This window comes from Cygnus olor, chromosome 5 (genome assembly GCF_009769625.2).
Source record: "Cygnus olor isolate bCygOlo1 chromosome 5, bCygOlo1.pri.v2, whole genome shotgun sequence".
Taxonomy (NCBI): Eukaryota; Metazoa; Chordata; class Aves; order Anseriformes; family Anatidae; genus Cygnus; species Cygnus olor.
In genome coordinates this window covers 52739643-52760703 of record NC_049173.1, presented here as the reverse complement: position 1 = coordinate 52760703, position 21061 = coordinate 52739643, and the positions used below count along the sequence as shown (strand labels likewise).

At 45.7% G+C, this 21061-nt stretch overlaps 1 protein-coding gene across 8 annotated transcripts in view; it reads right to left on the bottom strand.

Annotated features, from left to right (window-relative positions):
• Window positions 1-1476: 1476 nt before the first annotated feature.
• ACCS (1-aminocyclopropane-1-carboxylate synthase homolog (inactive)) overlaps window positions 1477-21061 on the bottom strand; it is a 53800-nt gene continuing 34215 nt past the window's right edge. For 5 of the 8 annotated variants that reach the window (XM_040557933.1, XM_040557934.1, XM_040557936.1 and 2 more), the window contains 15 exons: window positions 13929-14545; window positions 12497-12556; window positions 11615-11626; window positions 9712-9782; window positions 9088-9157; window positions 7973-8039; window positions 7396-7493; window positions 6739-6816; window positions 5677-5777; window positions 4881-4970; window positions 3807-3852; window positions 3528-3669; window positions 2821-2963; window positions 2290-2443; window positions 1477-2067 (listed from right to left, as the gene is read on the bottom strand). In XM_040557933.1, the coding sequence (XP_040413867.1) occupies window positions 1769-2067; window positions 2290-2443; window positions 2821-2963; window positions 3528-3669; window positions 3807-3852; window positions 4881-4970; window positions 5677-5777; window positions 6739-6816; window positions 7396-7493; window positions 7973-8039; window positions 9088-9157; window positions 9712-9782; window positions 11615-11626; window positions 12497-12556; window positions 13929-14545 (2048 nt within the window). In that variant the 3' untranslated portion in view covers window positions 1477-1768. Of the gene's footprint in view, window positions 2068-2289; window positions 2444-2820; window positions 2964-3527; window positions 3670-3806; window positions 3853-4880; window positions 4971-5676; window positions 5778-6738; window positions 6817-7395; window positions 7494-7972; window positions 8040-9087; window positions 9158-9711; window positions 9783-11614; window positions 11627-12496; window positions 12557-13928; window positions 14546-15723; window positions 16904-21061 lie in introns of those variants that run through there. The other 3 variants (XM_040557932.1, XM_040557930.1, XM_040557931.1) reach the window with 3 other exon arrangements.

Genomic DNA, 21061 nt, shown 5'->3' with positions numbered 1-21061 from the left:
TGTTATAAGAATCCCCTAAAATACAGTTTTAACTACTGTCTATACAGCCTTACTTTGTTCTTCATTTCAAAGAGCTTTCTCCCTAAATTTTTGTTGCAGATACTCCTTGGGGTACATAAATAAGAGGAGCAAGCCAGTAAGTCCATTTCTATATTGGCTGCACATTTTACCTCCCACTCACATAAGGAAAAAGAAAGCTATAGCTTTCTTTGTGGACAATCAAGAGCACATGCAAAATTATAATAACCTCAGAATGTCTTTAGAAATACTGTGCATGGAAAAATAATAAACTACTAAGCAAATACGATGCTTCTATCTATTCCCATCGCTCATCTTACCACTCATCTCGCCAACCTTTTCTCCTCCCCCCGGTGTCTGAGATGCACCCGTTCCTTCTAGCAGCAGCACGACCTTCTCCTCAGCAGCTGGTCAGACCCTGCTCCTCGTTGTCCCCGCAGTTCTCCACAGCTAACTCACCAAAGTTCAGCTGCAGTAATTATTTGCTCCCTTTGCCATGGTGATTCAAAGTGTGATATGCACACATGCCTTTGCTCTTCAGTTGTGATCAGCAAGTTCAAACTGCTTTGACAGCACAGAATTTACTCTGAATTTTATCTTTCACCTCTCTAACTCATTACTTAAACAGATTCCATAATGCTACCAAGATGTAACTTGGCACTGCCAACAAATTACAAGAGGAGAATGGTGCACCTCAATGTCTTTAAAAATGGAAAAGAGAGGAAGGAGGGGAGACCAAAGAATACTATTTAGCCAAAAAAAAAATACCTTGCAAATTGACAAACGTAGTAGTCCAGGTAAGAATTTGCTTTAATTATCCTGGTAACGGTGAAAGGTGCCACTATGGAAGCCCGTGGGCTTGAACTAGGTACATCTAGCGGAATGGTACAAGAAGCATTCTCAGCAGCATCCTTGCCAATAACCTCACCGCTAACAGGATGGGATGGACTTCCATGAGTAGGAAGGCTGCAGAGAGTATGTCTGCTTTCCATCACCTCTCCACGCTTAGCTCTTCAGTGGACACCATGAGCCAAGAGGCCAATAGGTGCCTTTTATTTACACAAGGAGAAGGACAGAAACAAAGAGAGGCATTTCACCAGCCGAGGGGGTTAGATACTGTCTGATCTGAGAACAGAATGGAAAACAACTCAAAATGAAAAACTTTTACAGAACTCAAACTAAATGATCGTGTTCTAAGAGCCTCACTCATGCAGATGGCCATGTATGCATGCTTATTTAATCTTAGCTGAGGCTACCTTTGGGCTGACACTGTGTTCTATCTCCCCAAAACATTTCTTTGTGAAAGGAGTCATCTTCTTGCACTGAAAAAATTAATTACTTCTGGGCATCATTCAGGAGAAGGCAAACTTCACACATGTTAACAATGTCATGTCTCCATCTTCCCAGAAAGAGTGAAATAAAAAAAAGACATAAAAAAGACACCGCAAGACCTTCTAAGAGAGTTAAGAGCATATTCATTAGAAATGAAATACAAAATACAGTGATGCAGCAGGACGAGGGGTAGCAGGTAAACAAGACCCCCATCATTCCTTACCCTCACCCCAATCCGAGGAAAGCACCTATATAATACAAACCAGAGATCTCCAACAGGGGGTTGAGGAGGGGTTTTACAAAGTGATTTTCTTGCTATACAGAAAATATATTATTTGCTGGAAGTCAATGCTGAGCTGTTAGGGGCCCAGGGCCAGTCACTCGGTGCTCAGGAACACCCCTGAAGGCACACTGACCCCTACTGTTTCCCCACCAGTTTACTGAACACATCGTAGATTTCTGGCTTTTCCTGTGCAAACTGCTCTGCTGTATTTTTCTGTAGCCAGTCAGATGAACGCATCTGCTGCTGCAGGAGGCCAATGAGGTCACCGAGGTTGGAGCTACCAGAACAGGTAGGTTCCTGGTGGCGGGATACAAAAATTACTTCATCTGTGCTATCTGCTTTGCCATCCTGATCTGACTGACAAGGCTGCTCCTTTTCCTCAGCCAGTATCTCCTGCTCTCGCTCTTCCAAAACCTTGCGGATCCGCTGCATACCTGCAGAGGTATAAGGAGGGGAAACATTGGTGGATTAGTTTAAGCCACAAGGGTCTCCAAATCCCAGTCAGATCCAGAAAAATTTGGAGGGTGGAAGGAAAGGAAAGGAAGGAAGCACGGGGAAGACAAGGATCATAATAATAGGATAGTTTAGGATTAAGGAGAGGAGGAAACAGTGCTGCAGAAACTCCGGTGGGAGGAAGAAGGAAAAACATCACTCACCCAGCTGTAGTCGGTGGGTCTTGTCAGCAAAAATGATGCGGAACCATCCAGGTTCACTGCACTCAAAGGCTTTGCCGCAGGACAGGAGGACCTTGTTATCGAGAAAACGCCTCCAGAGCAGCATCTCCTCCTCAAATGTTCCCGTCCTAAGGTACTGGGAGAGTCACCAGAAGGCCAGAGGTTAGTCACATATAAGCTAACTCACTGAGATCCTCATGAATTTGTGATTCCCATGAGGTCTAAAAAGGCCAGGGGAAACACCTTTTACCTCTGAAGTACAGCAGTTGTAATAAAAAGGAAGAAATGGGGAGGAAAGTGGCTTGAGAGCAGTAAGATTCCTGCAAGGAGGGAAATGCACAGACAGACGAAAGGAAAAGCACGCACAGAAATACGAGGCAGTCCCTCCCTCTGCTCACATCAGATGGGGTTTTAACAAAATGCATATCGCAATATTGAACTTGCCCCTGGACGCAGTTGCACCACGTGCCTGCCCTTGTCCCAGGAGAAGCCTCCTTTCCTAGGACTACCAACCTTTCTGAAATCAATCCAGACAAAGAAGCCTGCGTTGCGGTTGAGAAAAGGAACCCCAAGTGTCTTCAGCTCATCTGTCACATATGTATGGGCAGCTTTTAGGCGGGCATGGTTGGCCCTCAGGTACACCTGGTTGATCCAGTCTAACCAAAAGGAGAAGAAAAAAAATAATTACAAACTGACTAAGAATTCAGATCTGTTAAGGTTTCTAAAATACTCACAATGCCTTTTTATATTTCACCTTTCGACTCCTTTTTTGTTTCCTCAAAAAGCAGAAATGGGGGCAAGAACTATTTAGCAATTTAATGTCTGTGTGTATCTTCTTCACCATTTCCCTACAGTCATGGCTTTTGCAGCTATGGACTGTTAGTACTCCAACCAGGGCAAAGCTAGAAACCCAGTTCCATTTCCCTCTTCCCACAAGGCGTACTCCTTTGTCTCTGCTCAGCTGGTTCTGTACAACACTAGCTACTTCTACACACTTAGCTTCTTCAGAGCTGCTCCTCTAACTCTGCTGCTGAGGAGCTCTGCAGAGATGCTGCTCTGCTGTGGAACTGTCAGCCATGGCTTACACAGGCAGCTTCAGGATCAGGGAAGGCTGCCAACTGCACATACAAGAGACCATTTGGGAGAGTAAGGGGACAGGATCCCACGAGGTACCAAGACACACAGACAGCAGAGGATCCCACATTAAGCTGCTGACTCACCTCTGTCTCTAAGCAGCTGTGCAACCTTGTGCTGGACAGGTCCACAGACCCCGTGGAAGTAGCACAAAGAAGCCACCGCATTAGCGACATCTTGGTTCTCTGTGTACAAAGTACCAAAGCGAATCCCAGAGACAGCAAAATCCTGCAGAAGACACAGAGAGACTACTTTATTGCACAGGAAGGCTGGGATCCTAAAACCATTGCCTTGTTCTTTCTTGCATAAGGAACCTGAGGACAGCAAGCCAACCAAAGCGGTGAGGAAGCCACACCAGCACTCACCTTGCTTATTCCCCACATCACATGGGTCCTCTGTGGATCAGGCAATCTGTATGTAGAAGGATGCAGATGGGCAGTTAGTGTCATAGGTGCTGAAGCTTTTGGGTCACCAGTGCAGCATTGCGAAAACAGAGAGGCAGCATTACACAGTGACAGGCAGCGCAGCACGGAACATCAGTCAAGCGGGAAAATCCCGACCTGACCTAACTTCAGAAGCAAGGAACTCCCAGGAACTAATTTCAGATGAGATTTTTAGGTATTTCAGATACATAGATACTTCCAGTAAGTGCCGTACTTCACGCGCAGATTTTCTGCATGTATATAGCTTGTAAATTTAGCGCTAAAAATCAATTTCTATTGATTTCCATTTCTAAGAATTTAAAGCAATTTTCTTTCTTTCAAACCACAATACTTTGCAGAAGGAGATTCTTCCTTTGCAATGCTGTACATCCAAGCTCAGCAATGCTGAGAAAACAGCCAAGTATAATTTTATTTCCTTGCGAACGAGCATGAAAAGAAAGATAACACCATTGGCGAAAACCACAAAGAAAAAACAATTATAATATACATATATTAACATATGAGTTTTGCAAAAAGTTTTGTATCATTAAATTAATACCTAATAAAACCCATTCTCAAATCTGTAGTAACACTGTGATCCGTGACTACTGTATGAAAAAAAAGCAAGTAAACAGCAACAGAAGGTCTTTATAGCATCAACAGAAACATGGGAAAGAGGCAGCAATGTTTAAACAGGAAAGAAAAGCCTCACTCTCAAGAAATGAAACATTCATTGCCATTCTGGGGGGACTGGCACAAGCAAGTACCAAAGCACACGCTGGAAAGGGTATCACAGCAGAAAATTAACTAACGTTTTTTCCTTGCTAGATTTTTCCTTGCACTCGAAAAAAATGCATTTGCCATTCAGAAATTACAACAATAATAATAAAAACAAACAACGTAACGCAGATTCAGAATTTGCTAGCTCATGACTTAACTTCCAGTCACAAGTTCTCAGCAAGGCATCATGTTGAATTGTCACTGGAAGATGGCCAGGGAAGTAGGAGCTGATTTTACCTGTCCATGCCTAGGACACTGTGAAACGTGGCTGATTCATCAAAAACTGACAGCATGTAGATCTCATCTACTATCACATGCAATTCATGTCTGCAAAAGGACAAAACGGAAGTTACAAAAAAATGCTGCTTCTGGCTTAGAAGCAAAGAGTAATTCAGGATTCTGCAAAGACTGGCTTTATACAAAGAAGAGGGACACCAAATTTTGCAGCACAGAAGCACTTTTTAACAACTTGGGAGGTCTATTATGTGTACATTGAACTGATTTGAGTTATATCCAGCTAATTGTTACACACTGCAACCATATAACGAGATAAAATTTCAGTCATTTCCAAAGCACTCGTGAAAATTAACTGCTGTAGGTACTACCCTTCTAGAGTACGACGTATCATCATCCACTCAGAATTGACCAAATTTCAGAGAGCATCAGCGATGAAGCTGGGAAGCCATATTCAAATATTTCTTTTTCTCTGTACATACAGAAAAACTGGGAGGAAAGCAACTCAGATTCCTACCAAAGACACACGGCACAATAGTGTTTGCTAGGACTGCCAAGGAATAAAGCTTCTATTCCTTGACGCAAGTTGCCTTGCCACTCCAGATGACTGGAAGGTCCACGCTCCCTTCTCCCCGACAGCCCTCTCTCCTCTCTTAAGCCTGCTGTGCGCTGTGTGAAGAACAGGCTTTATGCCCGACTGAGAAAATATTCACATATAAATTAGGAGAGAGCAAGTCGTCCGCCAGACTCTGAAAGCCGTATCTGACTCAGGATACCTCAGCCCTCCAAATTGACATACCTTTTAGCAAATTCCAGGTAATCCCGTAATTCTGACAAGGAATAGATGTCCCCAAGGGGATTTTGGGGATTCAGTAGAATTAAGGCCCTTACAGTGATACCCTGCAGAACACAAAAAATGCAATAGTAAGAGAGCGTTCATCACGGGATAGATTTTCAGTTCCTCCACTGGAGCACTGAATGCGACCACAAGACTCCCCTTCAGCTTTGCACCACGACAATTTTACCTCAAAGGTTAGATTTGTATGAGAAAACTTTTAGCCACAAATTAAGATATTTTTTATAATTACAGCACTTGCAAAGGGAACTGGGGAAAACACATAGAATCAATCTATGATTTTTGAAAAGGCGGAGTTCCGCTATGATTGCTGCCATCTGGTAAGCCAATTTATAACAAAGATGCTCTCACACATTCTCAGTGTGGAAGAGAATTGTGTCTGAGCTGTATCGGCAGTCAGGAAGTAACAGATTACTGAAGGTTGCCCATGAATGAGGCAAGAAAGACAGGAATTAGAGCTACATGGATGCAAATTGCTCACATTTAGAGAACATGTGGCTGGAGATGTCAGAGCCAGTAATGATCTAAAGATGCAGCTAAACCTACACTGGGTTTAGGACAATTTCAAAACCTACAGACTAAATATTCAGAAACAATCTGCATTTGCCTTCTAAATTTGCCCCTCCTGCGAATACTCTTGATGGTCTTACTTGATTCTGCTGCACTACTGAGTATAGCAGTTGTTTTGGGGGGAAACTCAGCTGGCCTTCCCAAAGGAGAAACTCTAGGTAGTCCCCACATTGTGGCGCGTGCCCAGGTACATATGACACCATGGGATTCCTCTTGCAAGTGAGGCTGAGTACTCTGCCACAAGTGCAAACAGGATTTGCAAGGAGCCTGATCTCAGGCTTTCTGTAAGGACCATGAGAAAGCCAGGTGCTAGGTTTTGAAATTGTTTTGGTCTTCAGGCCATTTCTGGGACCAGTCATTTCAAACATACTGTCGACTTAATAAAAAGAATTTGAATACTTGCAGACCGATAATAAGAAGCTCAGCTACACTCACCTCTGCACGGGCATCCTGCAAGGCTTTTTCCAGTTTTTCCACTGTAAGCTGAAAAGGCCGAGTGCTTGTTCCAGTAATCTGAAAGACACCACAAAGACACAAAAAAAGGCCAAATTATTTCAACAGAGTCTGCCTTGAGCCATTCCCCTGAGAAACGTCCCCCAAAACAAATAAAAACCCAACAATAATGACCAACAATAAAGAGCATCCACTCTTATCTTTTCATAATACAGAAAGAGTAAATAAATAAAATCAAAGAAACGTTCATCACAGACAGGCCACAGGCACAGAATTCTCTGGCCATTCTTAATAACTAAAGCAATGCCAAGTCTCCATGTGCTCTTTGACCCCAGACCACCTCTAGTAGGACAGCACATACTTCTGTCTCTAAGGTTCAAAATGGCCATCTTCCCCCCTCAACAGCCATTACTACACATTTATAGGAAGTAAGATACAAGAAAAGGAGAAGACTGGAATCCAGATTTATGCCCTCAAACAAGTTTCTTGAAAACTGTGTGTCCAGTTTCCCAACAATAAATGGGAAAACACCCATAGGCTGCTGCCTAGCCCTGTCCTGAGGTCCCCAAAGCTTGACGCTTTCCTGTGCCAATTATTTTTTGACTGCAGAGGTTGGTACTCCCTCCTCTCAATTCTTACCTTACTGTCTAAATAGGCGTACACCAGCTTGACATTGCCATACAGAAAGACGCTCTGGGTGATACCACCATAAAAAGGAGTAGCAATCAGAACAGCCTCTGGAACCAAGACGACAAGATTTGTCAGCGACAGGCCCCAGTCCTTCTCTCTCTTCTAGCATATTTCAGCTAAGCATGAAAGCTTTTCTACAGTTATGTCCTCTGGAAACATTTTAATGTTACTGCCTTTTTCTCTACTTTCTTTCTGTATTAATTCTTCAGTCTTCTGCAGGAACTAGGACACTGTACATCCATCCTCAGTAACCCTTGTAAGCTTGAGCATAGCCCACATTTAGTGGGCTAAGCAGAGCACCCTAAAACAGTAAAGACAGACAGGGCAAGACAGAGTGTGAGCACCAGAGATCTGCAGACTGTGAAGGTGATGAATTTCACAACACAATGCTGCAGGAAACAAGAACCTTGCAGTAGACTAGTGCCAATTCCTACACTTCGCTTCTATCAAACAACATTTAAACTGAGTAACTCATTATTTCCGAAGAAAAATAAACATTAAAAACATCTCCCAGCAATCCACTTACCTCCTGGATCACAAAGGACTGTAGCTAACGCAGAAAACAAAGAGCCACAACCATTCAGAACAATCACCTAGAGAAGAAAGAGAGAGGTTAGTGATAAATCAGTCCATAGAAAGATACCACCACAGAAAACAATTTTTAACAATATCAACAAAATGTATTTGCTCCCTAATTCTCTAGCACGGAAGTTCCCAGAATTTTCCTGCTGAATTCCCACTTCTACCAGAAATAACTTTAATCCTGTACTCTGTTGCATGATACTTTGTCCAGATGCCTTTCTTGATTGTAATAAGCAATATAGTATTTAGAAATAGCAGGTTTTACGTTGGGAAAAATTTAGTTCTGAAGCTTTAGAAAGGCAAAATCCTTTTCACCAGCTAATACGCATTATCTTCTCTTTGTGGTAATGGTCTCATACGGGGCAAGTTTGACTGCTGCTTCCAGAAGACTGACGTGCACAGGTCCCACGAGTTCAATCCAAGCATCAGGTTGAATCTGCTGCGTTGGAGGGGCAATGATCAGCAAACTGATCAGTCACAACTTCAGCATATGTGAAGTAGGGGCTTCTGCTGAATTACTGCAGCCTGAGCAGCAGCAGCTGCTCCTGCTGCCTTTACAACCCAGCAAAAGCAGGACTCATGCATGCACCGAGCCCAGCCTGCATCCCTCGCAGGTCAGCAAGTCCTGCAAAGTCTGAAAACGTCTGCTCTTGCCAGGTAAAACTACTCTTGGCTTAACGACAGATTTTGTGCTGAGGTGTAGCAGCAAAACAGTAAAAAATTAAACCCAGCTGAAACAATGGGTGCTCTTTGTCCCTGAGGGACACAAGCACCATAGGTCCCAGGGCTGAATATGGAGATAAAAGCATAAAGCCTCATTGAGAGCAACGGCATGAGGAGTTGGCACACAAAAGTAAAGAATAAGGCAAATAAACAGCAGAACTGAAGTGTTGGCTAAAGTGTGCATCAAAAGCTACTAAAATGGCTATGATTCAATCTCATTTACATGATAAAAGGCTGTCATCTTACAAAATCACTTGTTTAAAAAATAAGATGAAATTGTTTGACAACAAATGGCAATACATTAGAATAGACACCAATGGAAAGTGGGTTACCCACATTTTCTGCCTTAAGAGGTGCAGGGGCCTTGCAGTAATAGGTCAAAAATCGAGCCACTTCCTCCCGTAAACTGAGAAAGACACAAAAGCAAATATTGATTCAGCTTATTCTCCAAGAGGCTGGGCTTCCCCAGGTCCGCATCTCAGGAAAATAAAGCCAGGGCACAGTAAAGTCTGATGCAGATAGCTAGAAAACAGGATAGCTCAGGCCCGTGCCACAGACATGACTGTTACACGTGGCAAAGGTGTCACGAATAATGGCTACAGCTAGGCATACATTTCTGAAGAGCTTTAACTGAGAACAGAGCTGAAGGATTAAAGTCCCCAGTGTTCATGATGTCTGAAGGAACTTTTTGGAGTTACCTGATTTGTTAATGTATATAGTGTTGTTAAAACTGCATTTGCTTTAGAAAATTAGCATCTTTTCTTACATAAAAGGATTTTCAACTGGATTTTAAAAGGATTTTTAACTAGTTGGGTGACTAATTTACACTTTTGGAAAGAAAAAGATGATTAAATGACCTAGAAAAGTTTTAACTAATGTGTACCAGAAGTGGTTTGTACTCATCCACTTTATCAGACAAGTACTCAAAAAGAGAAGCATTACAGGAATGAGGAGACTTACAACATATGTCCCTTCCAGTCAGGATACTGAAGCAGTGGAGGCTCCATGAGGTTCATATCAGTCTGCGTCAGCTGTGAGCAACAGAAAGAAGCATTAAAAGCACAATCACGGAAACCAGAAACATGGAGATAGGTAGATCCACACGCAGGCACACACCTGCATAGACACATACACATAAAACTTCAACGGCCTTAAAACTGGATTGAGAAAGCCACTGACCATCAGAATTAACGCAGCTTGGAGAGGCAATGATCAGCAAGATGACCAGCGATAACTGCAGTTTATGGAAGGTACAGGCCTTTGCTAAATAATTGCAGACAAAACTTCTCTGCCCAGAGATCTACAGAAAGGATGCTCCAAAAAAGAAGCCTGCAGAAGACCTTCTGAACAAATGAAGCAATCAAGTGTCCCAAGGAGTGCTTTACCCACGTTATAAGAACAAAAGCTTTCAGCTGGCAATTAAGTACCAATTGCAAAAACTCTAGCAGCATGAAAGCTCAGGTCTATATTGTTGGAAAGAGACAGGATTTGAAATCACAATCTGTGTTTTTTTTTAAAAAAAACTTTCAACATATTAATTTTTAATGATTTCTACCTTTCATTTATATCTCAGTTCCAAGTTACTTCAGACCTACAGTTCTGATAAGTCTTGTTAAGTGTTAGAATGTAACAGGAGCTTTCAAAAGACAAGTGAAAAATAAAATTATCTTCTTGAATGTCTTCCCTAGGGCAGATACTCTGTTCTTTATTAGGAGCTTATTCTGTTCTCAAAGTCAGATTCACCTGAACTGTGGGCAAGCTTTAGAGCCCTTTTTAATGTTTATATTTAGATAAAATAAGCATACTGCTTTTATCTAAATATTTTCAAGGTTGTCATTATCAGGGTTTCACATAATCCAGTTCTATGAAGTTGCAAGGGGAAGTGCAGCGGTGATCAGGGCAGAAGGAAAAGGACATTTCACATGAACAAAAAGGGACTAAACAAATGTTATGTGCAATGTAACTTCCAAACATCTGATGACAACCGATCTATGAGTTAATACTAAAAAGGCAGGGGAGTGTGGACACAACAAGTAAGTGATGGTGCAAAGGAGGACGGAAATTTAACATGCAGTGTGAATGTCTACCACAGAGTAACAAAACCACAACATTCTGTATTGGTGTTTTAATAACTTGTGCCAAGCTCTGGAAACTGGACAGTTTAAAGACACTGTCCTCATCCCATGCAGAATTACAACCTGACATTAGGGGAATAAAGTTCCTTTATTCATCTGTAGATGTTCTTGAAGCCTATGTAGCACAGAACTATGTCTCCTTAGATCTCTCTCCTAAACTTATCTAGAGAATGCAACATAAAACATATCAGCAGACTTGGCCAAAAAGGGCTATGCAATAATAAAGAAAAGAACCCTTAATGACAATGCTTTAAGGGCTAGGAAAATCAGATGGGCCATCCAAAATGAAGACTATCTGAGATCTCATGCCACAGAATATTCATTACCCAATTTAAGGGTCAAAAGTTGAAGACAGAAATCTGATATGCTGCTTTATTCAGTGGAAACAGTATTTATTTTCCCCACTAGCAACAAATTATTTTTCCCTACAATCCCAGCTGGCACAGCATTCAGTGAGCCCCTGCTGTAACTCTGGGCTGTGACGAAGAAGCTGGAAACAGTAACATTGCCCAACTTCTCGCCACCTGCAGGACGGCTCACCACACTATAGCTCATCCTCACAATAAGGCTAACAAGGATGCAACTGACTGCTGTCTCCCTCCGCACTACTTGCTGCAGACGCCGTGTTAGTGTAGGGAAAGGACAGTGAACGAAGGGAGGTACAACCTACGCAGCTATCGCAGGGCACCTCCTGTGTGCACAGCTGCCAGGCAGCAGCTCTGCCTTACCTGTTCTTTTAGCTGGAAGGCCGAGTGATGGGGTAGCATCCCCGATTCAGTGGTGTGGCAGGCAGGAATAAAACAAGGAACATTTTGAGGGTGGGAATTGGTGGAACGGGAGTAACAGTGAGCTTCAAACCGCAGAGACTGACTGTCAGAACCCCAGCCACCTTCCCTCCCCACAGGCAGCTTCAGCTAGGAAAAATGCAGCCTTTCCACCTTGGAGGCTGAATCCGGGCAATAATTTTAATGGAAATCAAGAAACATTCCCCTAAGGCACAGCTCTCTTGTTTTCTTTTGTCTTTTTTTGTTGTTTGTTTCTGATTCATGCTATTTATTTCACACAATTGAACAAAGTGTCTGACAAGCAGATGATCCAGTATGACTTCAAGAGCTTTCACAAGATGTCCCATTCACTCCTGCCACCCTCTCAAATTTTAGGTAAATTCAGAACTAGAAGTCCAAACTGTGTAACTTTACAATGGACAGAGCCAACTTCCTCTGTCCCAGGCTATGAAGACCCTTGAAATTAAAGAGAGATCAAAACTAGTTCTGAGACCTCTGTATTAAATGAAATACGGTCAGTGGGAGAAAAAATTCAATACTTCATTTAAGTATTGAGTCTTAAGTATTTGAATGAGCCAAGTACATTCCCACAAACACACAATGAAAAGGAACAGAAAAACACCCCCGTTCCTAACCTCCTGCTAAAATAACATAAGTGTACAAATAGCTGTACACTATGTGTACAAAGTGACTTCCAACAATAAGAAATACACAAGGAGAAACTTTACTAGAGAACCCTGAACGGCAGCAATAATACTATGAAAGCAGAGACAGTGAGGAGGAACTACACAGCACATTTGCTTCTCTTTTTGGAATAGAACTTACCCGTTTAGACATCAGGTCAAAGCAGAGTTTATTCTCACTGGTGCCAAAATTAATTATACCCTAGAAAAAGAAAGAGTTTATCATTTATGGACACAAAAAAAACCATGTACATAACATCACCTTAGCTATCACTTCACTGACGTGCCCTCAAAATGCTTACCAAGGAAGTCAAAACACAGTTCACATGAATATAGAACATAATATAGAACTAGAGACGTATATGTGTGTTTGAGTGTTTACATACATATCTCGGGCACTCAGCTTCTTAGGCAATAAGCTTTGTGTAAATGAATACGTACTAACAATTTGTACTTCTTCACAAGACACATTTAACTTATTCTCGAATTCACTCATCGTTATGCATCTAACCGCAAAAACATCTGAAGCGATTCTGGGAAAACTGAGGTTTACACTTATGCAGCAGTCTGAAGAAATGTTTTTGATACATTTCTTTATCTAAAATTACTCATTCATCAGTCATTACCATTCCACTCCACTGATTTTTTCAAATAACCACATAGTCATTACATTTTCCCCTCTGGAGAGACAATCCTGCAGTTCCAGGTCTAGGATTTGGCCCTGCTTATTCAACATTACATCAGATGCTGAAGAGCTCAAGTCTACTAGCACATTTTCATTACTGGAAGAGGTTGGATAAATAAATTTAAAAAAATACAAGAGGCAATCTAAACAACTGTACATGGATGATGTTTCTAAAATATAAGTCCAATTTTAGGCATTTGTTTAAACATATACTACTTACATTGTTCGTAGAAGCAGCAGTTTCTGCCTTATAATGCACCTCTTATCAAAAAATTTATTGTGTTTTTGTGTCTTAAAAATCTATTTTCCAACTCCCAACGCTGTGTGACTCAAGTCAGGGCTCAGAATAAAACATTTTAAAATTTTCAAGTAGTTCAGTATCTGAACGCAGGATCTATTTAAAAGTAATCCACGGATAAATCATTATTTATAATCACCATACTTGTTACTTATTCAATACTAATTATTAACATTCAGCCTCTGTGCCACAAGGGGGTGTGTGACGAGCTACTTACAACTGAGCAGCACAGCTTAGACGGGCAGGGAAAGTTCTGAGTTTTTTTTGTTTTAAATGTCTACTGCTCTGTTGTTTTATCTCATCCACCACTCATCACCAGCAATAATCGGTGACTGTCCTCAGTGGGCAGCAGGGGCGGTGAGATAAAAAAGAGGAACAGTGTGTTCCTGTAGGTTGCCTTTGCAGGTCTGCTACTGCCACTGGTTGGCTCCCGACAGGAAAACCTGAGCACGCAAACCTGTACTGAACACAACGTTTGTCTTTGACGTGGGAGTGATCAGCATAGTTACTTTTTATTTCACGTCCCAGAACAAACAGCTTGACCCACGACATCCGTGTGAGCCAGGAAAACACTCGGAGACTCTCACTCACATTGGGGTTCTTGTCTTCATCGTACTTGTCAGCGTGATAAGCTTTGTACCCTTCCTCAGTGGAGCCCCGGAAAATGTTGGCGATGTTGCCCCGAGCGGAGAGGTAGGGGCTCTTCTGGAAGTCACCCTGGTGGCAGAAACCGTGCATGTCAACCCTCCTCTCAGCCAGCGGTCGAGCCCGCAGCTCTTGCAGGTCGCCTCCTCCTCCTCCTCTGAGGCCGGTGATTTCGGACAGCGCCTGGCTGAAGTCCAAGCCCCGAGGCATTGCGACGGAAGAGGAGGAGCCGCTGTGGCTCTGCTTCAGGATGCTGAGCATCTGGGCGAAAACGTTGAACATGCGGAACTCGTGCTCCCGCTCCAGTTCGAAGCGCCGCTGCTCCAGCTGCATCCGGCGCTCCTCCACGTCCAAGTCTCGCTGAAATCGGCGCTCCTCCATCTGCAAGAAGCGCTCTTCCATGGCCCGCTGAGACGTCAGGGTCTTCAGCAGGAGATCGTCAAGAGGGTCCTTCACCCGCTGGCCTTTCCGCTTTTTTCTCAGGCGATGCAAGGCGGAGAAGCCAGGCCGGGGAACCACGTTCTGCATCCGTGACGAGCTGGCCATGTTGGACTCACTGAAACCTGCGAATATTTAAAAGTAGGAAGAAAAATGAAATGTGCAGCAAGCGAAATGGTGTGGACACATTTTGCAACCTTCCGCTGCCCCTCCTAGAAAACACCAGACTACCTACAGCAGGATTTTACAGGAAAACCAAAGCAAAATCAGTCAGGTACATCCTGGGAGTATGCTAGTTTGTCTGGTTTTTTTTTTTAAACTTCACATGCTGGGCTCCCCATTACGCTGCCAGCCACTGACCTGGCTCCCCGTTTGCTCTCTGAATCGACCTTAATGAGTCAACCCCTTCCGACAGCGCTGCCCTTGGCTACCTACGCAACCACCACGGTGAGGACACAGCGTTTCTTCCTGATCTCGGAAATAAAGCTCACACTGATCATCACCTCTCTTCCTCCCAAGCACGCTGTGTTCTTCCATCAACCTGTCCGAGGCCGGCTGGAAATCTCTGTGATTTCCAGACTCCACCTTCCACGGCAGCCAAGTAACGGTCTGTTGCACGCCCAGTGCAGAATTCTCGTCTCCTTTACACACATAAGCTGTTTCTACCAGTGACTTCCAAACACGTCTTCTTTCCAAGTCCTAATTAACAGATTAGAAAGCCGGGCAATGATTATCCCCAAGCATTCTTCACTGCTGAGTGTTCTAAAAGATTAGATACAGAAAACATTTAACCAGAGCACAAGTAGAGTTTCACCTGCAGGTTTACTGTGTCGCAATGGCAGAAGAGGGTCTCCTGATACAATTCAGCATGAGGACTGCAGACAGCCCTGGTCACATTCAATTGACACCAAAAAGCATGCAATTTTTTTTCATTTTTTTTTTAATAACTTAAGCACTGTCAGCATTATATGCAGAAATCTAGCACGAATGCCTATCCCAGCTTATAGCAGATGCGACAGTCCTTTGGATTTCATACGCAGTATTTAGCCTAGCATGGTAATTTTAAATTTTATTTACCTGCAGCAAGACACATTTCAGGAATTGCCAGAAGACTATTAATGTGGATACCAGCCTTCTACTTTAAAGCTTTTTGGGATGTGGAATCCTTATTGGATCCAAACGTCAGTGCAAAAAAAGAAAACCAAACCAGGTGTCTATCTCTGCACCAGAAAAAAAAAAAAAATCTCTCTTTCTGGGAAACAAGGCAGCAACCTTATGCTGGAATGTAAAAGGCCATCCCTACCTGAAGGTGAAACACTGGTTTCAATGGGAACCTCCACCCTGGAGATGGGAGAGTCGTTCTGGGCCCTCTCCAAGAAGGCTCTCTCCATCTCATGTTCTTCGGGGGAGCCCTGCTGGTAAGACATGGCTGGTGGGGGCTCGGGGGTCAAGCAGTGCTCATCAGAGTTCACCTCCTCACATTTGATTTCCATCAGTTCGGGGTGCTGCGCGTGCCCAAAGGGCAGGGCGGAGGCGGCGAACTGGTGGTGGTAGCTCTCCACCATGGTGCCCTGCAGCACCTGCTGGGCCATCATGCTGCCGCTCAGCGGGCCGTAGGCCAGCGCGGGGCGGCTGTTGAGCACGCGGTCCATCACGTCGTAGAACTTCCAGGTCCGGCCGCCCCGCGGGGCCTTGCTGTTGTCCTTGATCCGCCGGTACTCCAGCTTCATCTTCTTGATCTTCTCGCGGCACTGGTCGCCCGTGCGGTGGATGCCCTTCTCCCGCAGCACCTCGGCGATGCGGTTGAAGACGTGCTGGTTCCTCAGGCAGCTCTCCAGCTCCATCTGCACCGACTCGTCGGCCCACAGCTGCAGCAGCTCCACCACCTCGGGGTCCGACCAGTTGCTGCCCCGCTCGTACTTCTTCCCCCGAAAATCCATCCCTCCCGCGGCCCGCGGGCGGCGGGGGCGAGCGGGGCCCGGGGGCTCCGGGCCTGGCCCCCCCGGGACCCAGACCCCCGGGCCCGCGGGCCGAGGGGCTCCGGGGGGGGCCGGGGCCGGCCCCCCGGCCGCAGGAGCCTCTCGCGCCCCGTCCCTCACGGCCGCCCGGGGGCTCTGTGTCCCCCCCCGGCCCCCCACTCCGCCCCCCGGCCCCTCACGGGCTAGGCGCGGCCGCCGGCGCCCCTGGCACGGCTTGGCACGGCTCGGCTCGGCTCGGCACGGCTCGGCCCATCCGCTAGAGCCGGGCGGAGCGAGCTAGCGGGGAGCCGTGCCGGCATGTTCACATCCGGGGTGACAGCACATGCGTGCGGCCCTTATTCCGGGATAACTTTAGCCCGTGCCAGCCGCTCGCCGCGCTCCCGTGCCGTGCCGTGCCAAGCGGGAAGGCGCGGAGCCCCCCCCCCCTCCTTCCCCCGCCGCCCGGTACGGCCCGGCACGGCTCGGCTCTGCTCGTCTGGGCTCCAATGGGCCGGGCTGGCGGCAGCCCGTGCCGTGCCGTGCCGTGCCGTGCCGTGCCAGAGCCGTGCCGCCCCGCCCGGCCCCGCCCCGCTCGGTCCCCGCCCGGCCGTGCCAGGCACGGCTCGGCTCGGCACGGAGCCGCTCCACGGCTCGGGGAGGGGGCCCCCTGCCGCGAAACCTGGGCGAAAGGGAGGCGAAAATGTCGAGCTTGGTTGCGTTTTGCCCAATTCTTTGAAAACTGCCTTTATAGGAAAAAGAAAAAAAGAAAAAAAAAATGAGACAAAGCTTTTAAAATGGTACTGCCTTGCCTCACAACTCCTGTTCAGATAGTAGTTGGGATTTCCTAAGTTTTTCTGCTTCCACACGTCTGTGTGGCCCCGTAAGATTTTCAATTTTTTCCCTTTCCTAGGGTTTTTCAAGGCAAAGGCACTCGTGCGCTGACTTCATTACACAAGGACGTCTGCCCTCCCTGCTTGCTGGAGCACACAAAGAGCGGGGCAGCGATGAATAGAGCCACCGATGACATAAGTTTAACACTAAATAGACACAGATCAGAGGCAGCACGGAGCAGGCTCCTTACAAAGCTCCTCAAAGCCGCCCGAGAGCCTGGCGGCAGCCCACAGCACCCCGGGGCCATCGCGCACCCCGTAAGCTCCCTGCTTAGCCCTGGCCACAGGAAGAGCTGCTGCTTCAGCATCCCAGCACCAGAAGGCACGGAGCCTACAGTCATCGCATAAATCGGTAATAACAAATGCTGAGCTATTTTCTTGCTCACGGCTCAGTTGTTTCCATCTTTTTCTGCCACGCGAGGTGGAAGGCCCGGCTGGCAGAAATCCCTTGCTACCTTTCCTTCTCGTGTAGCGTGCAAACCGAGCGCTGCCGCACGGCGCCCTCCTTCCTAAAGCCTTCCTGCCTCCGTCTCATCCCAGCAAATAACACCCGAGTGCCGCAGATCCTGGGCAAACCTCCCCTGAACCTCAGCTCCTTTTCTAGCAAGCCACAACACATGATCCTGAAAGTACCCCCCCCTAAAAACGGTGCTGAGTTTCCCAGTTTTGCTCTGGGTCTCCAAGCCCTTCACGCAAACAGCCGGCGACCAGGTAAACCTTAGACACCAATATGTGCCCTGCACACCGCAGAACACCGGAGCAGGGGACCGCACTAAATAAAGGTGATGTTCCCACTAAAGGGTCCCTCCCTCCGGGGGCCGGAGCCGAGGGAGGCTCGGGGTGCTGCTGCCGGCCCCGCAGCCCTGCAGAGGGTGCTGCAGCCCCGGCGAGGATTTACTGGGCTGTCCCCGCTCTGCCCAGCAGCACAATTTTTTTGATGTTTAAATCTTAATACTAATATCGATTAGCCACACAGTCCCCCTGCAAAAACCCTCAGCCCAGCCTCTGAAAAGTCACAAAGTATCACTGAAACAAAGCATGTAAACCCAAGATGACATTGGACCTCGTGTCTCTTAGGGCATCTCTAATTCATCACTAATTCCTCCATCTCTGCCTGGGTTTTGGAAATGGATTTATATCTCACTGGCTTTCAGAGCAAGCAAGACCCGCAAACAGATACTTTCTTTGTAGGCTTCTTATTCCATTGGCAGCCAGAGCAGGGCTACGCTTGGCCTCGTACAGTTTGGTGACTGCTTTAATAAGCGGGGTCAGCAGACGGCCATGAGAAAAGGGAAGCCAAAATTTCAGAGGGATCGTGCTCTCAGCACGTCCCCAAAGGGTTAGTTAAGGTAATTTGCAGGAAAGCCCACAGAGGGCAGTCAGGCAGTCTTCAGAAACCTTCTGTAAAGCAGAGCTGGACAAGGAAAAGAAAGAAAAAAAGCAATTTCATTATTAATCACGTCGATTCCCTGAGACTGACTTTTTGAAAGGGTTGGCGTGAATTTTGTAGCTGATTAAACAGCACGCTGCCACTTCTGAGAAATTCTGGGCAGAAGCATGGGACATGCCCGGCTGCGGGCAGAGGCAGCTGTGGGAACTGCTGGGCACTTTCCACCCTCATGTTCAGTGGATCAGCCACACAAAGAGCAGAGGAATGGTGTTTTTCCTTCTTTCTGTGCAAATTGCTTAGGTCAGAGTCAGGCCTGCTTACTCACCCCATGCAGATCATTAATGGGATTCCCTGGAGCAGGAAGCGGCGGTGGGTCTGGGGGTGTATTTTAAGTACTGGCTGACCCTGTGACTAATAACAAACAGAGATAAAGTGAATCTGAGTGTCCAACTTATGTATGTTAGAGGGAATGAAGAAAAGGAATGGATTCCAATTCCTGTGACCAAACCTACTTCTGGCAATTGCAGGATTAAAATGAAAAGGGACCAATTATCCTCTTATATGTGTGTATATATATATATATATACACACACACACCCCTAGATTCATGTAGGTTCCGCTATCATAACACCATTTCTGTAGGTTGTGACTGACTAAAGGTCTATTCTACAGCTGAAATGGTGACAAATTTTGGAACAGGAGTGGATTGTACCAAAGAGCACAACACAGTTAACTAGGGAATGACAGGGCCCATGTTTTCTTCTTCAAAGTGAAATAAGTGGCTGATGCCCCAGACAAATCAAACCCAATGTGTCCGTCAAGGCAAAGAAATTTACCTCTCCATATGACACTGACGCTCTTCATACTACCTGTCAAGAAAGTTCTTGTGGTGCTACACGTCCTGTGCATCCTTCAGCACAGGCTTGGAAGGCACCTTGTGGCACTCATCACCAGCAGATTAACAAGTACATTAACACATACATTTTATCTCTTTGTAGAGCTGGTTAAAGGCCTCCCTTTCTACTCCCCTATATGCAGAAATCTGGGACTGCCCTTCCCAGAGCCATAAACCCTGGGAGGCCTCACTGTGAGGGATAGGCCGTGCAGCCTGTTTGCAGCTTCTTCTTGGCCACTGATACTGGAAGAGGACCACGGGGAAAAACCACAATGAAGAGAGTGGAAGAAAAGTGGAAACACTGACTCTTGCTAGAACAAGAGCTCTCAGAGCTGCTTCCCTCTTGACATACTGTTTACATTAGCCAGTCATACATTTTTATTTGTTTGGTTTCTTTCCTTTTTGGCCACCGCTTCTCAGGATGGATCTGGTCTGTACTGCGAGTTCCTTGCAAGAAGACATGCAAATGTTTTCTCCCTCTCTGCTGCCAGAAAACAACATGGTCAGGTCAGGACCTGGAGACACCAAGCCAGGAGCCCCTCAGCTGACTGCAGGCCTCAAGCCGAAGACTGTAAAAATCCCAGCTTAGTAGGACAAGCTTACAGTTCTCGTCACAGAAAGTCATGCTTTCTGACAGGGTTATCCTGAAAGAAATACTAAAACGATAGCAAATCTCTTTGGGAACAGAGTGACAACCTGCAGGGATGTATGCGTTGCTATATTGCTCTACAAAATCAGGACATGCTCACACCAAAATTGCATGAAGTAAACATGAGAGATAAAATTCCAAAGGCAATGACGCAACAAATCCAAGTATCCGCTCATCTCCCTCTCCTTGGCTGGCTGCACTGCTCCCTTCAGTTGCTGCAAGTTTTTTGTCCCTCCAGTTTTAAGCAATGCATATTCAGGTTCTGTCACCATTTGCCTTAAAAGAGAAAAACCAAAGTCAAGGAAAGGAGCTGGCTAACTGGCCCTCATCTGATGTTAAATATAGACACAGCAATCTTCCTGTTTGCCCTGACAGGATTAGATTTCTAGATTAAACCATGGGTGAGAATTCTTCGGTATTTTCATTTATAATAGTGAGCAGTTTACATAGCTTTTGCCTGAAATAGCTACATGAGCTGAAAGTGGGGTTGTGTTTCCTGTAGCACGACCACAGCAAGACCTGTTCATCCACTCCAAGTCTTTCCCAACCAGGGGGGTCAGAAGTGCCAGCAGCAAAGATTTTTGCAATTGCAGGGGAAATTAAGTATTTGTATAGAGTGGGAAACTAAGTTCATAACGAAGCCTTTCCCACATAGCTGTAATGGCGGCCTGCAGCACCCACTGCCATCGGTATTCCTGTTTTTTCACATGGCTCTGCCAGCACAGCTCAGACCCAGCTTGCAGGGGCCCCGCAGCTATTCTAGCCCAGTCCAGCCTCGCTGCACTGACAGCAGATCATCGTCCTCATCCTGACCTTCTTTTCTGCTCTGCCAGGCCTGAGAGCAATACATGATGGGTAG